At 26.9% G+C, this 23,343-nt stretch overlaps 1 protein-coding gene across 1 annotated transcript; it reads left to right on the top strand.

Moving 5' to 3' along the window:
- The first annotated feature begins 1,797 nt into the window (after positions 1–1,797).
- On the top strand, positions 1,798–22,372 carry LOC135924558 (tetraspanin-7-like). Its single transcript, XM_065459625.1, has 7 exons — positions 1,798–1,936; positions 2,001–2,189; positions 17,444–17,518; positions 18,134–18,223; positions 20,849–21,010; positions 21,270–21,353; positions 22,170–22,372. Exons 1-7 carry the CDS (start codon positions 1,859–1,861, stop codon positions 22,251–22,253), a joined length of 762 nt encoding a protein of 253 aa, XP_065315697.1. The 5' UTR covers positions 1,798–1,858; the 3' UTR covers positions 22,254–22,372.
- The last annotated feature ends 971 nt before the right edge of the window (positions 22,373–23,343 follow it).

Raw genomic sequence — 23,343 nt, 5'->3', positions numbered from 1 at the left:
TGTTCTTGCAACTCCTTGTAATTCTCCATTTTCTATACCTCGCATCCGCGGTCCAACTATTTCCTTTGTCACTGTTGAACATCCTCCCATTTCCCTATTCATCCACATTTGACCTTCTCTCACCACCTCTACACGATCCTCCATTGTCATCCCTTCACTTTCTCCCCAAAACATGGATGTCCCCTCATCCACTTCTATATTGTCTCGGTCTTCCATCTATTCACCATCTATCCTGTAAATTTCTTCATCCTCCTCGACCATCTTTATAATATCCTCCCTGATGCCTTTTTTGACGGCCAGAAATACTCCCCACTGCGCAAATACTACCCAAAAATTATACTCCAGCCCAACACTCGTAATCCAGTCCCATCCCATCTGGCTCTACACTTCTATTAATCCATAAATCCAATACTTGGCATTCGTCACTCCCTACATCGCCTATTTTCACTTTTCCCATCATCTCCATCTCAGATCCTTCAAACTGCCTCACTACATCCGTCACTCCCTACATCGCCTATTTTCACTTTTCCCATCATCTCCATCTCAGATCCATCAAACTGCCTCACTATTGTTATGTTATTATATGATAATAGGTTTGAATATAATTTCGTTTTTAATCCCTTATTTTTTTATCCTTTTTTCTTTCTTCATTTTGCTGTATATACATTTTTAGTATAGGTTCAGAATCTGCAATAAGCTTAATAAGGGCCATCATATTGCCTTCTTGTTGCCTGTTCCCCCAGAAGGCTTAGTTACGAGATATTAAATAATCTAAACATCTTATTATAATTCTTATAATAGAACGGTTATTATCTACACATTCTTTCTGAGGTGTTATAAATTTTAATATAGAATTTTTATTATGAGAAAGCCTTAGATAATCGGCCATCATATGTGCCTGTGAAGATTCATGCAAAATAATATCACGATTAAAATTTAGCCACTTATCTAGACCTTCACATGTCCATTTTGAATTTGCGTGTGGACCACCAAATAAGAGACATGTTAAGCAAAAAACTTTATACATTTTAATACTATAAGTAATCCAATTTCTAGGAATTTTGCTATTGTCAATATTGGTTAATATTTTTAGGCCTATTTTAAAATTGGGAAAATAATTTATGACAAGAAATTTCGGATAACAAATTTACTAAACATCGACCAAAATTTCCGTGAATATATTAAATTAAATATTTAGTAGGGGGGGGAGTCTTATTGTTACATTTATAAACCAGAAATCACATGATCATGATGGATGTAAAAAAAAGTACCCCCACTCAAATTTACTGAAGCAGTTGTTTCGGACCCCCCTCCACGTTGTAGGGGCCCCTGTTTGGTTGTAAAAGTGTGTCCACTAAATTAATCTACGCTTATCGGCTTTGAGTCGGAGTCCCATGAACTCGAATATTTAACAATACTAACCCTAAAGAGAAAATTCTGGTTTTAAATAATATAGAAATAAAAATTTTAAAACCTGAGCCCTGTCTTGGAAATAATTATAAATATCCCTTTGATAAACTTAACTCTCATTAATTATTAAATATTCTTAAGTTAAGAAATTATAAAAATAATTAAAAATGTTTCTAATTCTTTAAAAATAATATATTAATATTCCATATAATTAAACAAAATATTATATTTTAGAAGTTGTTTAATGTCGAAACCTAGTTAAGGTTTCAGTATCAAAGTATACGAGGTTTAAATTGCCATCAAACTGCTTCAAATCCAAAAATGTATCAATTCCTATTGGATCTCTTGTTTTTTTTTAAATCAACCAATGGAAATAGAATTAATATTAATGATTTTAGATCAGCTGACCTTAAACTAAAATTTTGTTTAATTCAAATTTCTTTTAAAAATGGGAAGAAGATTAGAAACCTTGGCAGCTGTAACATGCTTAAAAACTTTGCTTATGATATTCAATATATTGTTTTGGGTAATGTTTATAATTTATAAAGCATTAGTTATTGATTCAAAATATTTTTTTTATCATTCTTCAGATAAGTGGCATAATAATAATTTGTATTGGAATTTGGGCAAAAGTGTCGCTTTATATTTATACACAACTATCTACAAACAATTATGCATTCACACCTTATCTTTTAATTGGTATTGGAGCACTTATAATATCAGTTGGGACTTTAGGATGCTGTTGCACTGCAAAGGGGAACACACGATTTCTCTATGTTGTAAGTTAATTTTTTATATTATTAAAAAGTAAATATTATATTTAACTTAATTTCAAAAATTCAAAACAAAAATTATTCTGCAATTTTAAATTGACCAAAAAACAAATACGGCTTAAATAATTTAGCTATATTGAATAGAAATTAGTATTATGAGATTTGATTATTCAAGGAACAGATGTTAACAAATAATTTTGTCACAATTTGACTGAATATTATACATAATATTTTTTGTGAATAATTTAATAAAAAATTTGTCTTAATTTAAATTAAATGAAAAGAATATTTTTTTTGCCATAATGGATTCATATATATATTTTCTATCCTCTTCAAAATTATAAGGTTTTTCTATATACACTACTAAATGGTTGGTATTTTATAGTTTTGTTAATTACAGATAACTAGTTATATTTTTGTAAAAAATAGCTATAACTAGTTACTTTTTGAAATAATAACAAAAGTAATTAATTACTCTTTAAAACATGTTAAAAATACAATAGTTCATTAATTACCTGTATTGATGGTTTCTGTTGATATATTGCTTCACTTTCATAAATTACTCTGTAAAAAATTTTCATATTATTGGGAAGTTTATTTTAGGAGAAAAACTCAATTTTTAAAATAGTTTTTTGTTAAAGTAAAATAAAAATTTATTAAGTCTTAAAAAATAAATATCAGAGACCTACAGGTCCAGTCGTATTTTAATTATCTTAAAATATACCCAGCCCAGGCTTAAATGCCTAAATTTTTTTTAAAAAAATACCAAATGTTTTAAAACCAAATATTTTAAATTACCATTATTAACTATAAAAATAAATTTATTATATTTAAAAAAATCAGGATCAGACCTTAAATATAAAACCGTTGGGAAACCTTGATTAGGTCAACAGTACTGGTTTTTTATATAACAGGTTGGTATTAGAAATGGGTTCTTTGGTTTAGTTTGGTCTTAGCTCAGCTTGACTATATCCTTTTATAATTATAAAATTAAATAAAGCAATTTAATCAAATTATTGTCAACAATTTTTTCCCGAGCAGGTGACTATGTAACAAAAAAAGGTCAAAAGATTATCAAACAAATGATGCAATTTACAATGTGTAAGAATCGAGTCTAATTAAGGAAATTTTAAATCCAGTCATAATTGCTACCAGTCACTATCATTTTTTTAAGGGATGTGCCTGGTAGTGTTGTTAATTGGCTAAGTCGAGTCGACTTAGCCTAAAATCTAGTCAAGTTTTGAGTCACAAAACTCATTTCAATTTGAGCGGCTCAATGAGCCGCATGAGTCGGCTTCAGAGTCGTCTAAGGTTTATTTTGAATCGGCCTGCTATTATTATTTACTCCACGATAAATATATTAAAAAAATTTAACCCCTATGGTTCGAAAATTTAAATATTTTTAAATTCGAAATGTATTATTTTAAGAATATGACCATGTTATTATTAATATTATCTAAACCCCGACATTTCGCTGATAGATGTCTAAACTTTTATGCCATCTATTACCACAATCTTAAAGCTTGCATAATAGCTTTCTGGATAAAATGATGAGTTAGCCGTTTTTAAATTGGCTCAAGAGCCTTTTAACAACACTAGAAAATATACCCGGGCTAGGTGGTGTTTTACAGATCCCTAATAGGAATACAATTTTTTATGCTACTCTATACTTTGTAAATGGTTCCAGATTCATCGTCTAAAAATGGATATAAATATAAATACATCTGTGATGCAAAATATCCCCATTTGAGCTTATTTTTAAAAATGGTCAACTAAATATTTTCCAAAAAAATTACCTAGCTTGAGATTTCTAGTTATGAGCAAAATCTTCAGGCTTGCATAATATTTTTAATGGATAAAATACTGAATTAACCATATTTATAATTACTAAATATATCTTATAAAAACGTATCTACATACCGATACATCAACTATTGAATATCAATACAGAAACTGACTTAAAAAATTTATTGAGCTGATATCGCATCTATATACAAATATATATAATTAAGATAAATGATTGTTAGATTTTAATGCTCTGAGCCCATAATTTGGTTGTAAATTTTACGACTAAGCAAATTAACACTATACATAAGTCATTTTGAATTTTAAAATATTTAAATTCTCGAATCATAGTGGTTAAATTTTTTAAATATTTTATCGTGGAGTAAATAATAATAGCAGGCGGATTCAAAATTTTTCCGACTCTGAAGCCGACTCATCAAGCCGACTCATGCGGCTCATTGAGCCGCTCAATTTGAAATGAGTTTTGCGACTCCAACTTGAGTTCAAAGTAGTAAATACTCGACTATTTAACAACACTAGTCGACTCATGCGGCTCATTGTGCCGCTCAATTTGAAATGAGTTTTGCGACTCCGACTTAAGTTCAGAGTCGTAAAAACTCGACTATTTAACAACACTAGTGCCTGGTACCCATAAAAAAACCTTAATTTCTTTGTTTTAGTATCATAACTGCTAATAAATTTTTTAACAACTTTAAATTTACCTAAATTTTATTAAATAACATTAGGAGTGCTGGAATTAATTATTTTTTTAACGATTGCTACCGTTTTGTTAGTTATCATATTTGATTATTTCATTTTTATATTTGCAAATATGTAAATATATTTTTTAAAATGATATTTTTTTTTATATTAGCGTTCAGAACCAAAATAAAAATCGGTTTGGACAACGTTCGGTTTGGTCTTATAATACTTGGCTTACGAGGCGGTTCCAGATCAAACGTTGTCTTTATTAGGGGAGCCAAATACAAAATTGCGTTTTTTAAATAAGAGAAAACTATACAAATGTGTTTAATTTTACATTTTAAAAAATAAGCGTTGTTTTATGGAAGCAAATAAGAAATGTTTATTTTAAAAAGAATAAATATATGAGATAAAAATTAGATAATAATTTCAAATTTTCACCGATCCGGCATCTTTAGATATTACTAAAAAACCGTACCGATCCGATATTTATATTGATATCTATCTTTGAACCAATATAACAAAAATATCAATATTTTGAAAAAAAACCAACTAACTTATTCTCCTAAATAACAATCCCATTTTAATGTTGTTAAACAGTTCAATTTATCCAATTTATTACCTAAGTCTCGAAATTTCGCCCAAACCTTTCTGTCATCGCAAAATAAATAAGTTTGCGTATTTTACTTTTGGTCAAAATCTTGAGTTAACCGTTTTTAAAAATTGGCTAAATCGAGCCGTTTAACAAAACTGAATGTGACTTGTTAAATATTATTTAAATCCTTTTCTTGTTACAGGTAATATGACAAAAAAATAGTGTTAAACATTACATCAAATAAATTATATATATATACAACCAAAAACAATGAAAATATCAGATCAGATCGGTTTTTTTAAAAAATATCGACCCGATCCGATATTTAATATAGGCACAGCCCTAGTATTTTTTTTAATTAAAGAGATCTCCACTCAGTTTTTAAAATAACTAATTTAAAACTAACATGAAAAAAATATCTTTTAATTCAAGAAATTTTGATATGAAGAATTTTATTATCGAAATAGGAAAAACAACATCAACTTTGAAAAAACGATATCAAAACTTTTTATCCTAACTTTGACAACAATCGCAAGTGCAGAACAGGAATTTTTATTTTTAATTAAAGGTAAAATCTTAATATGAAAAAATGGTGAGTTTATTGAAGCTTTTTTGATAAAATTGAACAATAATTTATATTTAGTATGCATTTTACTAAAAATCAAAGATAATTCCACCAATTTATATGTATCTTAATCCTTACCCCTCTCTTTCATTGTTAGCGCGAATTCGCGGCCAATTATATACGCTGTTTTTTGTATTCTGTGCCGCGAATTCGAGCTAACTGAATTAAAATATGCTTGTATTTTTGTGTATTTTTATTACTTCGCCACGAATTCGACTAAATCTCTAACCAACAGGATCGAAAAGATGCTGTTTAAATAAAATATAAAAATTTCAAAGATTTATACAATTTATTAACAATTTTATATTAACTAGAATATCATAATGGTATGTATAATTAAAATGATGGAAGTGAGACGATAAATTATTACAAACAGGACATAATATAAAAGAATGTTCGGGCTATTCCATGTCATCGATCACGATTCGGCCGACCTCTTTTAATATTTTTGAATTTCTCGAGTTATTTAGATATGTAAAAAAAAATAAGAAAGCCAGTTATCTTAGCTCTCTAGGACACCTGGTTCTTGAGATATAGAGGCTCATAGGTGCAAAAAAGAGGCACTTTGAAATCTGTAAAATCTTTAAAATGCTTATATCTCAAAAACTATTTAGAGTAAAAAAGTTATGATATATCATACTGTAGGAAAAAAAATCTCCAAAGGTCTATAAAAAAAATTGGCGCCAATTTGAGTCTGTAACTTCCGGTTTACCTAAATTTCTTTACCTGTTTAAAACAATAAAGGGAGTTTAATATTTTTTTTGTCTTTTATTTAGACACCTTTTATAAATATATATGCGATGCCAAAGCCTTGGCTACGGTAACGGCTCATCAAAGAAAATAGATAGCGCTTTACCAAACTATGGATTATGGTTAAAATTTTGTTGCTAACTTACTAGTGCTGTAAATATTTCAAAAAAATCGAACGCGTTCAATGTTCATTGACAAAAATCGAACGCGTTCACGTTCAAGTTCACTTTCAAAAAAAAGGAACGCGTTCACGTTTATGAACCGTTCAAAATTTTATGAAATTTTTTTTTAAATTTAATTTAATATAAATAAATGTTTAGCCATGTTAAAAAATAATATAGTTTTATTTTGATAATATAATTATAAATAAAATATAATATAGCGAAAAAGATATTTTTATCTATAGAAAATTTTTCTTATTAAATTTTAATAACAATTGTTTTCAAAATATTTATCCGATAGACAGGAACACTTGGCAGTTAATACGGCATTAGCTATACTAAAAACGCGCTCTACAGGGGCAGATGAGGGGATTGCGGTATTATACTTAATAAACAGCTCTTTTACCGTGGAGAATTAATTGAAAACATTTATTGTTGTTATTTGCTTCAAAAAATTGAGATAAGTTATCCTCCTCCAATCCATCCCTACTGCCTTGACAAAAAAAAGTATATCTCGAAATTAACAGTTCTCTAGGGTTTTCAAAGCATTTTTTTTCAATAACGCTATAAGTTTATTTTTAATAGGTTCATTCTGTGGAAGTTTTATCCATGGCCATTTGAATGCAGGATGTATAATTGTAGAAAGAACATTAATCGAGAGTGATAGGTTTATTACCTTTTATTAATCTTATTTAATACGGCGTCTATCAATGGCTGACCATATTTGAGGCCACTAATTTTTTTTAATTTAAAAATAACTATCGTTATTGTTGGGGTCAAATATCCCAAAGCATTATTTCTTCAAATTTAATAATTTTACTTAGTTATTTATATAAAATAAAATAATTAATATTACAATCAAATGTCGTTTTAAATTGGAACCTGAAGATTTTGACAATATAATACTTTTTGGCCACATTTTACACTTGGTAAGCATTGAATTAATTCCTTCAATATAGGATTTTACTGTAAAACATTTATCATATTTTGCCATGGTAATGATAATTCATTTGATTTTGGATTTTCAGAATCAGATGATGAGGATTAAATAATAATATCCTTGCTTATGCTAATCCATTAAATTAAAATATAAACAATAATATTCAAACTAATAAACTATGTGTTAAAAAAATTGAAATGTGAAAAGGAAATACACATCTGATTAAAAAATATAAATAATACTATTTTAAAAAAATTCGGGAATATTAAATTTTTTAAATAAATAAAAATAAAAAGGCACAGAAGTTAAGCCATCTGGTCTTAAGCCATCATCTAATGATAAATTTGTAGGCTCCAGGATGTTTGGTATTCGAGCCCTGGTAAGAGAACGGCTAATAGCTAAATTAATTGCTGCATGCCTTGCATGCCTGCCTTACTATATATACAATCTAGACCATGTCTCCCTTTGGAGTCAACTAATATTTTACATTTGATGCATGTATGTGGTTGAACAATGTTACGTCCAAGTCGATGGCCTATGGTAACTCTTAATTGTTCATCTGATAAGAGGTTACCTAGGTTACGACTTGGTAATGCTTCCAACCATTCATAATTACTAGTACAGTCAGCATTCTGTAATAGTTGAATATACTCCAAAGGGGGGTTTGATGAGATTATTTAAAATTTTTTTTTAATTAAAGGTTCAAAAATAGATTGGTGTGTTAAGATTGTGGGCAAGACAGCTTCAGGTGGAGCTAAAGATACCCAGGTTGTCAAGGCTGAGTTAAAAAGGTTATCTTTAGGAGAGATAAAAGAAGATATCATGGCGTTATTCATCAAACGCGATGCCAAAAATGAGGAAAGAGATATAAGATTTAAAGGATATAAATGTAAACGAGGGTAATTGTGAGAAACCCCAATTAAAATCTTCCAATTTAATATTTAAAATATTTTCTAATAAACTTCTAAAAAATTTATGAACACGATTAATAATTTCATTAAAAAAAAGGAAGAAGATCTAAAAATATATAAAATCTTTGGTAAAAATAAATATTTTTTTAAAAGAAAAAAGCTCTGGTGTGAAGGAATTTCGTTTAAAATAGTTTCAAGTCCTAATAAGCCTTCGAAAAATTTTTCCACGAACACCTCACAGTTGGAAAAACTGCTTAAAGGTGAACCTAGAAGATTAATTTCACTTTTTTTAATGATTTTAAACTCTTGTACGTTGAGAGTATTAGAATTTAAAAAGCATATTTCAGATTTAGCTTTATTTAGAGTAAGGCCTATGTTTAGAGAATTCTTCTCTATATATTCTATCGCTGCAAGAATATTTTTAGAAGGTCCGCAAATGGTACCATCATCTAGATACCATATGTTTAAATCTAAATTAAAAAAGGATTTTAGACAATGAACTAGGTTATGTATACCTAAACTAAAGATCAGAGGGCCCAAAGGGTCTCCTTGTTCAATACCTTTGTCAGAAGGAATTGTATATTCCCCGAATTTGATAGGGGTTCTACAGCCATAAGACTGTTCAATAAATTTTGCGTAAACTGGGAATTTTTCATAAAAAATGTTCAAAAATGCTTTTCTGGATAAAGAATTAAAAGCATTTTTAAAATTAAGCTTACAGACTACGGCGTCTGGAAGAGGATCTTTTATATATATATGCGAAGAGAGTGAGCGGCTATTTCGCATCCCCCTTTAGTACCAAAGCCTAGTTGATATGTTTGGAACATTTTTGAAGCATCAGGTTTGATGCGCTCAACGATTATCTTAGCTAATAGTCTCCTAAAAAAGACCCTATTGCAATTGGCCGAACTCCACCATCAGGCTTAGAAAGAGCAATTAATCTTGCGCCAAAATGAATTTGGTGAACTTGACTAGGTAAATCATTGTTCAATATATTTTCACTAAGTATTACCAATGAATTTACAAATGAATCTTGATAAGGATTTTTAGGGTTAATTAAAAATTGGAAATAAGAGGGGCGAAAACCGTCAATTCCCCCTGCAGAGTTTTTATTAAAAGATAAAACCGTTTTAATTAGTTCTTCCTTACCTATTTCGATTAAATTAGATTTTATAGGGATGAGAAGATCTTCAGGAAAGGCCTGAGGGTGCAATTCTTTTAATAAAGTAAAAGTATGTTCATCAAATGGAGCCAATTTATCATTAGATGAAGCTAATTTAAGAGCTCCACATACGTCCCCTTGGTTTATTTTTTTGATATAATTTTGCATTTATGGGCAAAATCAGATGTAGCCCTTACATCAGGAACGTAATTTTCCATTTTTAAGTCATAAAAATGGTCTATTTTATATTTTATACATTCATGCAAAATTGTTTTTTAATTTTTATCTGTAGGCTTAATTAAGACTTTAAAAGGAAAGGTTAAAAGATTTTCCCAAGCTTTAAGGGAATTTAAATTTGAATTAACTTCCATAATAAGTGTTGTTAAAAAATTAGAAATTAAAGACCTTGATTTAAGGGGTAGGTGGATTAAGGTAAGTGGTTTTTCCCACTTTAATAAATTATCATAAAAATCAGTATAAAAATTTTGAGTTACAATGGGGGTTGTTTCAATTTTGTTGTACAAAATTTCATTTGAAGGGGGTTTACCAGAGTTTATACATGGATTTGACCTGGGCCCATGTTTATAAAAACAAATAGCTTGGGTCAAGGTTATATTTCTATGGCAAGCATTACAAATGCTTGACATACCCATTTTAGAAGAAAAAAAAAGGAGGGGGGAGGGGGTATATATGAATGAATGACCTATTTCTAAAATTCCAAAAATGTTATTTTTTAAAAAAAGAAAAAAGTTATTAAATTAAATTAAAATTTTGTTGTATCAAGATTCATGAATATTAGGGTTTAAATAATTTAGTATCATAAAAATCAGGATAAAAATTATATGGGTATTTCTTGTTGTACAATAAGACCAGATGGCTTAACTTCTGTGCCTTGGTCTTTAGGGAAATCCTTAATTTGGGACTTCACATGCGTATCTTCTTTCTCCAAAAATTTAAATTCTAATCCGGTTGATATAGCCTAGAAAAAAAAACAATGAAATATTCCAAACTCACAAATTACACCGATCGTTATCTCTTCCCTTGGACATATGCCAAGCGGAACTTTAAAGTTCTTAAAAAATATAGTGATAAGACAAGAGCCCTTACATCAGAAGCAAAAGAATTCTATTTTTTAAAACAAAACCTTCAAATCACTATTTTAAAATATAATTACTCATGTTTTTTGGGAACTTGTAGTACCACCTCCTTTTTTATATAATATTGTTTTATTTTATTTTATATTTGATATGTTAATTTCGGTATTTAGTATTTATATTTAAAATAAATTTTTTAAAACATAAAAAAAAATAAAAAGTATATTTAAAATTGAACGAACGTTAAATTCGAACGCGTTCGTCATAAAAAAGGAACGCGTTCACGTTCAAAGTTCGTCAAAAATAAAAGGAACGCCGTTCATCATTTTTTTCAAAAATACCACTATAACTTACCAATAACAGGATATTTTCAATTTTTATTAAAATATTTCAAATTTCTATTAAATATACCAATTAAGCTGTGGGTCAATGTTGGCAAATGCCCCTTAGAAACTTAATAATGTTTCAAATTTTCAATAATAAATATCTTTCGTTTAATTTTTTTATTATTCATTTTTATTAATAATATAGAAAGATAATCAAATTCATTCCATAATTTAAAATATATTTGAAACAAAATTTAGTTAGATATAAAAAATTATATATTTTAAGCAAATAAATTAAAAAGATGAATAGTTTTAATTGTCTAATCTTATGTAAGTATATATTCCGGTAGCAGTTGAAGGACTGATCACATCTAAAATTTGTGATTTATGCATCCACAATTTGTCAATTAAGGAGGGATATGTATAAGAATTTGAGGGTTTTTGAGGATGCAAAAAACACCTCATCTTTTTCGATTTTATTCTCTAATACATAGGCCATCCACCATTGATTGTCAACATGTTATATATCCATTTATTTTTTCATATATCGCGAGTAAAATGTTACATTTAATATTTGCGATTCTGTTGAGTTTGAATAAAATTTAGCTTCGATTTTATTCTGAGAAAACGAATGATGAAATTTTTGCGTTCCTGGTATGGTTTTTATTGGATTTCTCTTCTAAAATTATTTATCTTCCATACTATAGGAGAAATCTTTTCCTTAATAAAAAAAATAATAAGAAATCTTATACCTTTAATATTTTACTTAGAATAAGCAAAAAACTCTTTAGGACAAGTTTTTTGTTCTGAAACCGATCTTTATGAACTAGTCCTGGCCACTAAACGCTTGACTGTATCTCCGACCCCGTCAGATACCGATTTGCCATGAGATGTGGCCTAGAAATGCCGCTCAGGCAAAGATTGATTAAATTTTTGCGATTCTTATATTGTGATGCTCCTTTGAAAAATAGAATAATTTTTTTGGATTGTTAGGTAGCAGATTAAATATTTTTGGAATAAATGAATGCTAATTGTATTATGAATGAGCGATTTAGATATTATTACGTAACTTAAATGATTTAAATTATTAAGTGACTTGTAATAAATCACAAAATGATAACTTGCTCTTTACCCCTGTATTTCATCTTGAACCACAAAGGATATTCTCCTTCATTTAAATTAATTTTAATAAATTTCATGAATATTGCAATTATAGGTTGATGAAATGATAATTACAAGTTTTGTACTATCTGTAGTTACCCATTGCTTGTAGATAATATATTCTACATCATTTGAATATAATATTTAACTTATCATGGCTTTTAGAAGATTCAGGTCAATGATCACAATCATTAAAAAAGCAATCTGGTAATGCTGGATTATAAATTATTTTTTGGCATTATATCCTATGTAATCTTAATTAAATCTTCATTTAAAGTATTTTAGACAAAATCATCAGTATTAATTTTCCACCTGTGATATAGAATAAAATTTTAATTGATCTTCACCTAGATTAGATGTTTTTTCCACTATCAAATCCTGAATGTTATTGGTAAACAGACGAGTTAAAATAATATGCTAGAAGACGTGTTGAATTATTTAAGAACGGGCAAGTTAAGAATATTATGCAGAGAGAGATCGCTCGATTTGAACAGTTTATTTTGTAATATAATATGCTCGTAAAATAATATGTGATATAAAATATTCTTTTTTAACGCAGCTGTTATGCTATTTTATCGAGCTAATGAGTCATTAGCTATAGCAACAAATAGATCCAAAAATGCAAATTTTGAGTGGGGAGGGGGGCAGAACTGGAAAATTTCACATCTCTTCTAAGCGTATCAATATTTTTTATTTTCCTTAAGAATATTATTTTTCCAACTATAATTCCTAGTTTCATATAGCGTCATCTATTTTTTTTCAATTTTTAATAAAAATGTATATTTCGGAAGAGCCGATAGCGTCGCCAAGGTTTTGACATTGTATATATTTATTAAAGGTGTCTAAATAGAAGGCAAAAAAAAATTTCTAAAAAAACTTCCTTTATTACTTACAAACACAGGTAAAGCAATATAGGTAAACTGGCGCCAATTTTTTTTACCTACAATATTATATATTTTTTTATTATAAATAGTCTTTGAGATATATGCATTTTAAAAATTTTACACATTCCAAAGTGGCTCTTTTTTGCAACTATGAATCCCTATATCTCGGGAACCAGGTGTGCTAGCTAGCTAAAATAAACGGCTTTCTCAGTTTTATATCAGTCCAAATAATTCCAAAATATTTAAGAATTTTAAAAGGGGCCGGCCTAAAATGTGCCTTTCTTGATCGAATGGCCCGTTTATAACAAATATATATTTTTTTATTGTTTAGAATATAGTAGAGTTGGCATGACTAAATTACATTTATTTATTATTTTTTTAAATAAAAATCATGATTTAATCTATTTTATTTTGCCTGTATAAATTCTTAGTTTTTGTTTTCAAATAAAAACGAAGATTGATTTAAGTTGTATTTATTTAATTAATTTAAGTATAATATCACCATCTATCCATGAGTAGTTTGATAGAAGGGTCATTGTTCCCATATGACTTTTAAAATTACCAAATTTATGTGGTTTTAATTTTAACTAAGATAAATTCAGATGCAGTTTATAAATTTTAATTCTAGTATCAGTAAAAATACTAATTTATTTAAAAAATTCTATAACAACAGTAAAATTTAATTTTTTAAAAAATTATATATTTAGGATATAATCATAAATGGGTAATTTGATATTGATAACATAATGGTTAAATATTTTTTAATCAATATAAATACTGCTAATTTAACTTTTTTATTTATAAATTTCCACAAGAAAACACATAATAGTGTTATTAAACAGCACGATTTTTTAAAACAGCTTTTCTAATATTTTAGCTAAAAATTGTTACGCAAGCTTCGAGATTTCTTTAATAGATGTCCAAACCTTTCTGCCATCTATAGGCTAAATCTTCAGGCTTGCATAATATTTTTTGGCTAAAATATTGGGTTAGCCGTTTTTAAAAATGGAAACAACACTAATATGTAATTTAATAAAATAAATAATTCACGTTTAATAAATAACTTTGCCTAAGGTATTATTTTCTTTTTGGCATATTTTTATAATTTTCTAAATAATAAAATTTGATTTAAATAAAAAAAATCATGATTTTTGACAGCCCTATTATATGGAAATTAGTATTTGAAGAAAATTTTATGTTTCGTTGTTTATATTTTTTCAGTAAATCAGGTTCATTTATCCTCGCTACTTTGCCCAAATCTATTAAAAATTCTCTAAATTTTTTTTACACTATATTTATAATAATTTGGGAATAGGGTTAGAAATATCCATATTATATAAAAATTCAATGCACTTATAAACATCATATAAAATAGAGCAAATGGGTATGTTCACATTCATCTCACACTATCACCTTATCGACTCCACTATTGTTGAGTTAGGAGAAAATAAATTCTGGTTTAGTGGTAGCATTAACAATATTTGGGTTTTGCATACATTGTGCAAAAGTATTTGTAATTTTTCTTTTTTTTGAAAGGTTGCATCTGAGATCCAAATAAAGTTGTACGGTTTTTTAAAACGATATTTTCGTGAAGTAATTGCATGCCAAAGCACAGAACCTTGAACATGATCGAAAACTAACTTTTATTTAATACGAATTTGATTAAGACGGCATCAATATTGATTTATGTTTCGGATCTGTTCAATTTCGGAATTTTGTACAAAATATTGGGTTCGCCGATGCGTTTATCCTGTTCCAATCTATATTTAATTGGTTTTTTAAAATATTAATTATAGATTAAAATTGGTATTGTACTAGTTTTTAATAATTTTTTTCAATCAATTTACGCCTCACGGATAAACATTCTTTTTGTATAAATTTTTATTTAAAAATAACAGAAATTAATCAAGTAATACCAAGGTTATAAGTTAATTATTTTATTTAGCATATCCTAAAAAAAATAATATAAATTAGCCTAGCCAAAAAAATAAAATGTAATTCATCCTATTCTTGTTAATTTTGGGACAGCCTTATATATTGAATGATCGATAATATACTAGAAAAAAAAATAAAATTTAAATAATTGTCTAATTTAAATTCTAAATTAGTTGATTTACTTAAACTAAATAAGAAGAATTAAAACCTAATGTGTAGTAGGGGTTGTTTAATTGATTTTATTAAATGTTCTTAGGACAAATTTATGATGTTTTAATAAATTTAAAATTGAAAATAAATTTCACCATCAATAATTTTTTTTGCCTCTATATGCTCTAAATTAATATTACTCCATTTTATTAAAAATCTATATGCAAGGTGTCCTAGATGTAATGAAGGTCAACGGTCCGGTCCTATCGGTTTTAGACCGGACCGCACCGATTGTCGGACTTGTCTTTTTTGAGGACCGTGGTCCGGACCTGTCTTTTTATTTTTTACGGTCCAGACCGCGGTCCGGACCGGTCTTTTATTATTTAAGTTTGCTTTAATATTTAATTAATATAATTTTTTTGTATATTTTATTTTATGATATTTTTTTAGATGAGTTATTTTAGATTTTGTTAATTTTTATTTTACAAATATTTTCAAAATGTTGATATTTTATATAATAATACAGATTTTAATATTAAAAATTATAATAGACTATTTAAAAAAAAGTAATTTTTTACAATTATATAAAATATGTGTAATTCTTATGCAAATAATGTTATTTAAAAAATATGATGATATTATCTAATAAATAATACTTTTTTTTTTAAAAAAAATTGATTATATGTTAAAACTAATAAAATTTTATTGTTTTTTTGATTTGAATTTAAAAAGAGATCTACTTTTCTCTGAGATTTTGCTAATTCATCTAGAATCAAATTTTTATCTAAAATAATCTCCTTATAAATATTCAATAGGACTAATCCATTTAAACGTTTTTCACCGGTTGTGTTTCTTAAATAGGTTTTTAATTTTTTTAAAGTTGAAAAAGACTCATTAGTGCAGGGGGTACTAATTGGCAAGGTATCTAAAATAATTAATAATGTTTTAATATTAGGCAGGGAATCTAAAATGCAATTACACATGGAAAGGGCCTGCAGAGCATTTTTTGGTCTCAAAGAATACCCTATTCTGTCAAGATTTTTATACCAAAATTCGACATCACCTTATAATTTATCATATGAACCTACTAAATCATCAGCATAAAACTCTGAGATTTTTTTAATATCCTCTCTTGTTTCAAGTGTAATCAACAGTTAAGACTCAACCGGCAAAAGAAAATAAAAGCTTTTTAAAATATAAATATGACTAATAAATCTTTCTTTTAATTGAAATAAAAATGTATCAATAAGGGAAATAAAAATGTTTATTTTATAAAAATCCTCAATCGTAGATACATCAATATTTGATCGATTGGATTGTCTAGAGACTACTCTAGGTTTAAAAATTTCAATTCCAAACATATTAGCAATCTCCTTTACTTTTTCATATATTTCATGAAATTTTTCATCCACATTCTCTCTGATATTTGTTAATATTTCAACAATATTCTTTGCTCTATTCATAATCTCCCTTAAATCCAAATCAATTTTTTGTAGTATTTTGCTAAAATCATATTGTATAATTAAATAAAAAATAAACACATTGAATTGAAATTAAAAACTGTGGCTTAATAATAGCCTGCAAAAGATTCTCAGCATCTGCTGAATCTTTTTCCTTGCTTGATATATAAAATTCTAGTGCTGCAAAGACAACATCATATAGTTCAATAAAGAGTTTCACCGACTCTTGTCTTTCGATGAATTTGGTCGGACAAATTTAGTTTTTTTTTTTGATTTTTTGAGTCAATATCATGATACGTTTGAATAAATAACTCCCTTTTTTGGGTGGTGTGAAATAGATGCAAACCAAAAATAAATATAATAATAATCAAATGTGTATATCTATTATTATTTATAATAAATTTAAAACATAAAAATCAAGCGTTTATTAAGAATTTATTAAATTAAAAATAAAAATTTTTTTTTTTCATTTTTCATGGGGGAAGGGGGGGTTGACACCCCCCCCCCCCTTCCATATGCCCACGCCACTGAATATAGTATTGAGCTATATATAATTATATATCTCGAAAATTTTAGTATTTTTTTGCATTAACATATTATTTATTTTTATATTAAATAGTATTCCGCGGTTCTTTTGCTAATATTTATTCTCGAAATGATAGCCGGGATCTCCTTTTACGCCAAAAGACACAAGGTTAAATTTAAATTACATTCCTTTTACAGGTTTTGGGTGTTTATATAGCTCAAAAAAATTTATGATTATCAAAAAAAATTTTTTAAAACTTTTATTTGCGAATTATTGGTAAATATTTAATCTATGAAAATATATCATTTATTTGTAATTATTTAATCTATAAAATAAATATATTCTAATAACTTTGAATTCATAATTTCTCCCACATTATATTATATTTTAAACTATATATTGTATTTAAAAAAGGTGTAAAAGTAATTTGATTGGCCGCTCTCTGATTCCTTTTAGTTTATATTTAAGGCTTGGTAGCCAAAATTTTTATTTTGTTTTTGTCCAACCCTAGTCCGAATATATCATTGCCAAAAAAATTATGTAGCTTATATTTTAAAAGATTTATTGGTTCTAATGTTATATAAATTAAAAAATATTATTATTAAAAAATATAATAAAATCTAATTTTTTTAAAATTATGACTTCGTATTTTATATTTAGTATTTAGAATATTCGCTATAAAATCCTATTTTAACTTTTCTATAATTATTATCTTGATGTTATCTATTTATCGCAGACACTTTTATGATATATTTGAAATCTTAAATATATTTTTTATTGTAGATAGCCAACGGTTTTAAATTAGGTCTAAATCATTCCTTGGAACACTATCCTCAAGAAGATCAAAAATCAATTGATTACCTTCAAAAAGCCGTAATTTATATTATTTTATCCTTTAACATATAAAATTATATTTAATATGAAATTATTGACACAGCATTTATCTTAGACGAATTAATATTTATAGGTCAAATTTTTTTTAAAAATATAATTTGCAATTTTGATATCTAATAACAAATAATATTACATATAATATTATCAGTTGAAACTCAAAACTGGGGAAAGTGCTTACCATTTTGAAATCTGTATAGGCGTGATTAAATGAACAATGGTCTGGGCGGGTGTCAAAAATATTTTTAAATTGGTGGGCAGGCTAATGGGCTTAAAATATTTTTCCGAATGCATTTAGCACATTTTCCGAAATTGGTTATTCTCCTAAATATAATTTAAATATGCGGAATTAATAATTCCTATTACCACAAAAAAAAATTAAATTTGTAGGCAAAATTCTCCTAAAAATTTCTTCACAAAAAAAATTAAAAATTGATAAAAAAAATGATAAAAGAATATCATAAAAAATAAAAATAATATACCCCCCCCCCCCCCGAGAGTGGCAGTAACCGTTTTATTCATACATATTAAAAAATACGCCAATTGAAAGAAAAAGGTAACATTCAAAAATTTCTACCAAAATCCAGACAATCTAAAAAAAATAAATAAAAAATTTAAAAAAAAAAAAATAAAAAAAAAATAATATATGAAAATTTCCCCATGATTTAATCTGTTACCCAAAATTTTATTATAATAATTTATTATTTCTATTATTTTAAAAAATAATAATTTTTTGTAAATAACGAAAAATGATTTAGAATACCATTCAGAGACCTGCAGAGGTGCCATTTGCACGACCGGGCCGAGATTTTATTTAAAAATTTTTTTTTGGCCCGACTCGGGTTTTATATTTTCAGGCCCGGCCTGTATATTATATTTATTTATTTAAAATATTTAGTTTAAAGTATATGACCAGGCCCGAGTATATTTAAAAAATTAAAATAAGGCCCGGCCGTGTCTCCGGGCTTAGGGTCGACCTGCAAGTCTCTGATTTTTACATTAAAAATAGCTTATATTATTTTTTTCTTCATAATAGTGCTCTAAACATTTCTAAAATATTGAACTAGTTCAACCTCCTATCCTACCTCAAAAAAAAAGGAACAACGCGTTCACGTTCATTCAAATGAATAATTTTTTTTAAAAATTTCATTTATTATTTAATTTAATATAAATATTATTTAAAATTAATAGTTTTAAGTGAATGAGTCTTATTAATTTTTATATATAAATCAGAGACCTGCAGGCCGTGTTAATTTTTTAAACATACCCGGACCGGTCTATATGTTTTAAATCTGAATATCTTAACACCATTATTAGCTATAAAGATTTAAAATAAATGTAATTGAAAAAATTTCGGGCCAGGCCTGAAAATTTAAAAATCGGGGGGTGGGGGTTGCTTGCAAATGGTACCTCTGCAGGTCTCTGATATAAATATTTTTATGTATCATATAAAATTTATTATTTACAAAATATATAAATTTATAATATTTTAAATTGTGTTCACCTATTAAAATATAAAACGCTTGATACAAATTTTACATAAACATACTAAAAAAATAAATTCTAAAAGATATTAACAATTTTATATCTATATAAATAATATATAATTTTTGATTTTTACTTTATTTTAATCTATCAATAATCATAATAATTTAATAAGCCTAGAAATACAACAATCTATAAATTATTAACAGGATACTTCTAGTTATATTTTATAAAATAATAAATATTATAATCAAGTATCTTTAAATTAGAACTTGAAGATTTTGAAACTGATATTATACTCTTCTTTGTATACATTTTACATTTGGTAAGGATAGAATAAGTTTATTGAATATATGATGTTACTGTTATTTATTAAATTTGGGCTATGGTAATGTAATTCAGAATTAGATGATGAAATAACATCGCTTACGCTAATCTATAAATAATAATAATCAGTTAATAAACAATATTATAGGACAGTAATAGTAACTGGTTAAAAAATGTAAAAATTTAGATTTAAATTAATATTTATTTTCAAATGAATAAAAATAAGATTTTCTAAAATTGAACTAACTTTAAAAACGAACGCGTTTCATCAAAAAAAGGGAACGCGCGAACGTTCAAAGTTCATCAGAAATATAAATAAGGTCGTTCATCATTTTTTTTAAAAAACGAACTTCGTTTTAAACGCGTTTTGACAACATTAATTAAAATTAATAAATTTATTAATTTATATTATCGATATTTAGGAAACAGCCTTAATCAAAAAAATATCTCATTTTTAGATATTCCTTCTTTTACAATGATTTGATTTTTTCAAACTTAAATTTTGGTTCCTTTTATTCAATTATTATTATCAGCAAATTCAAATTATTTAATAAAATAATAAATGTTATATATGCACAATTATAAAATTCTCCAAAACAATGATAATATTGGATCGGGTTTTTTAAAAATATCGGTCCGATCAAATTTTTTTAAACGATAAATATCAGCCCGATCCGATAAGATCGGCATAGTCGATTTGGCGGTGATATCTCACGTATAAGATTAGCTTTTTTATTCCTACCGTTTTAATTAAGCTTGTAAAATTTTTCCTTAATTAATTTATTCTCCTCTCAGTTACATTGTTGCGGTATCTCCAACTATACAGATTGGTTTGATACCCCCTTTGGCTTTAATAACACTGTTCCATTAAGCTGTTGTTCAATATCTCCCAATGATTGCATGCATTCATCGCTACCAGACGATTCTACGATAGTGGGCCAAAACATTTATACCCAGGTTTGAATATATCTATTATAAGGTCATATTCATTTCAGTTTATAAAACATTAAAATGTTAATTCCACTTTCTTATTTTTTGAGAATTTCTCTTTATATTTACTTTTTTCACTCGTTCCCTAGCACATTTATATTACTGCCATAGAAATTTAATGTAATATTTCATTAAATTGTTATTATATCATTAAATCTGCTAAAATTTGTGATTGTTTTATTAATATGATTTTAAAATTAAATTATAAAAGATGTTATATTTTTAGGGCTGTCACGACAAAGTGATTAAGTTTGTAAATGATCATATGGCTGCAATTGGCGCAACGGAATTATCTATAGCATTTTTCAACGTAAATAATTATTATTATATATTTTTTAAGCGATAACTTTCGCGACTTTTCTTAATACATCAGAGATATACCCCGATGATATAATCGGAGATTATATGAGTGAAAAGATGATTAAATTTGTTATATATTTTGTATTCGAAAGATATATTATATAGTGATGTATTTCCATGAGTGTTACGTATTTTTATATAAATGGGTTTAATTTTTGATTATACTTGGAAATTTTTATATGAAGATTCTATTAAACAAAATAACCTTGGTTTAATTAAATAGTTAGCACAATTGAATTCTGCCCGTGGGACCTTATATTTCAATCATAATTTGAAATAATCACTCCTTAGAATTCATATAAGAAATTTCCATAATAAAACAATGGCCCAAATCCAAAAAACGATAATTAACCCTCATAAATTAAAAATAATTGGCATACACTGAGGAGCTAAGAAATGATAATTGACAAAACTATTTTTCTTTAAGATTTAATGAATCAATATCTTAGTTATGATTCTGTTAAATTGTATAATATAGTCGGTCTCGTCACAAAATACAAAACGGTCTAACTAACAAAATTTTAAAGGCGTTTTTTATTGCATTTCTAGATCAATTAATATGTTTATTATGGTAATTTTATTATTTAAACCGCTTATTTATAAAAATTTATATTTAAACTTTTTCTTGTCTCTGTAAAATTTAATAAAAAGTAGATAGACGGTTTTAAGTGAGGCCATTTATATGAATTTCTTAAATCAACTCACAATTGCACCGATAAATTCATGTTTTATGTAAATTAATAAGTATATTTGATTTTATTTTCAGATTCTTGGACTCCTTTTAAGCTATTATTTGGCCAAAACTGCCCTTAAAGCTGAATATGAAAACCTGGATACCGATAATAATTGAGATTAAACCAATTTAAGAAATCATGATAATAATTTTATTTTGAATTTTATGTTTATACAATTACTGTTATAAATATAATTGATTTATTCAATATATCATTTACATTTTATAATATTTAAATAAACACGTTGAATAAAAATATAAAACTATAATTATATATTTTGATTACCTTTTGCTATAATTAATTTATATTTATTTATAAATTAAATTAATAAAAAGGTTATAAAATAGCGTATACCTTTGTACAAAAAGCAGAATGGAATAAATTTTAATAAAACTTATTTCATATAAAATGATCACTAAGCTCAGGCAAGCTTTTAGATTAAATTAATACCATGAGCCAGAGTTGGATAAAATTCTTCATAAAAAATACTTCATTACATGTTCTAAGCTATATTTCAAAATCATTCTCATGCGTTAAACTGGTATCTAAAGTAGAGGTGGACGCCGGCCACGATAGGTCACGGCATGAGGGTGAAAAATTTTAATTATTAGGCATAAAGGACCTTCCCAAAATTTTTGCCTAGCGTGATTGGGCGTGAACATAAATTTCCCATGAAAAATTTTTATTTTGTAAATTGTTTTTTTATGAATATAAATTTACAATTTTATAATTATAATGTATATTTTCTAATTTAGATAAGACAGGGCTGATTAAACAAAATACTTGATATATTAAGCCTCTAGCCCTATGCGTTATATATATAACAGAGCAACGCTTGGTTCTCTCATAAAGTCTATCAAACTGGGATAAAAAATGGATGTGAAATTATTAAGAGAATCATTAGGCATAGCCAGGGATTTCTTGCTGGCGAAGGCCAACTGATTATGGGGGAGGGGGCAATATATTTTTGAAATAAAACAAATAGTTAGGCAGTTAAGAATTTTTTGCTATTTTTATAAAAATTTGTAAATGTATATGTTGTCCATATTAAATCAACAAAAAAAAGTCGATTCTCAACCCGACCCCCTTCAATTTTTTTTAAAATTTGTATGTTGGTAGTATATACACTAACTAATAAAAATGTAAAATTTTATTTTTCAAATCGGCTTACTTCATGAGATATGGCCATCTTTAGAAACGCGAAAA

This window comes from Gordionus sp. m RMFG-2023, chromosome 2 (assembly GCF_954871325.1).
Source record: "Gordionus sp. m RMFG-2023 chromosome 2, tfGorSpeb1-WG-v2, whole genome shotgun sequence".
In the NCBI taxonomy this organism is placed as follows: Eukaryota; Metazoa; Nematomorpha; class Gordioida; order Chordodea; family Parachordodidae; genus Gordionus; species Gordionus sp. m RMFG-2023.
This window is presented reverse-complemented; position numbering and strand designations above follow the sequence as displayed.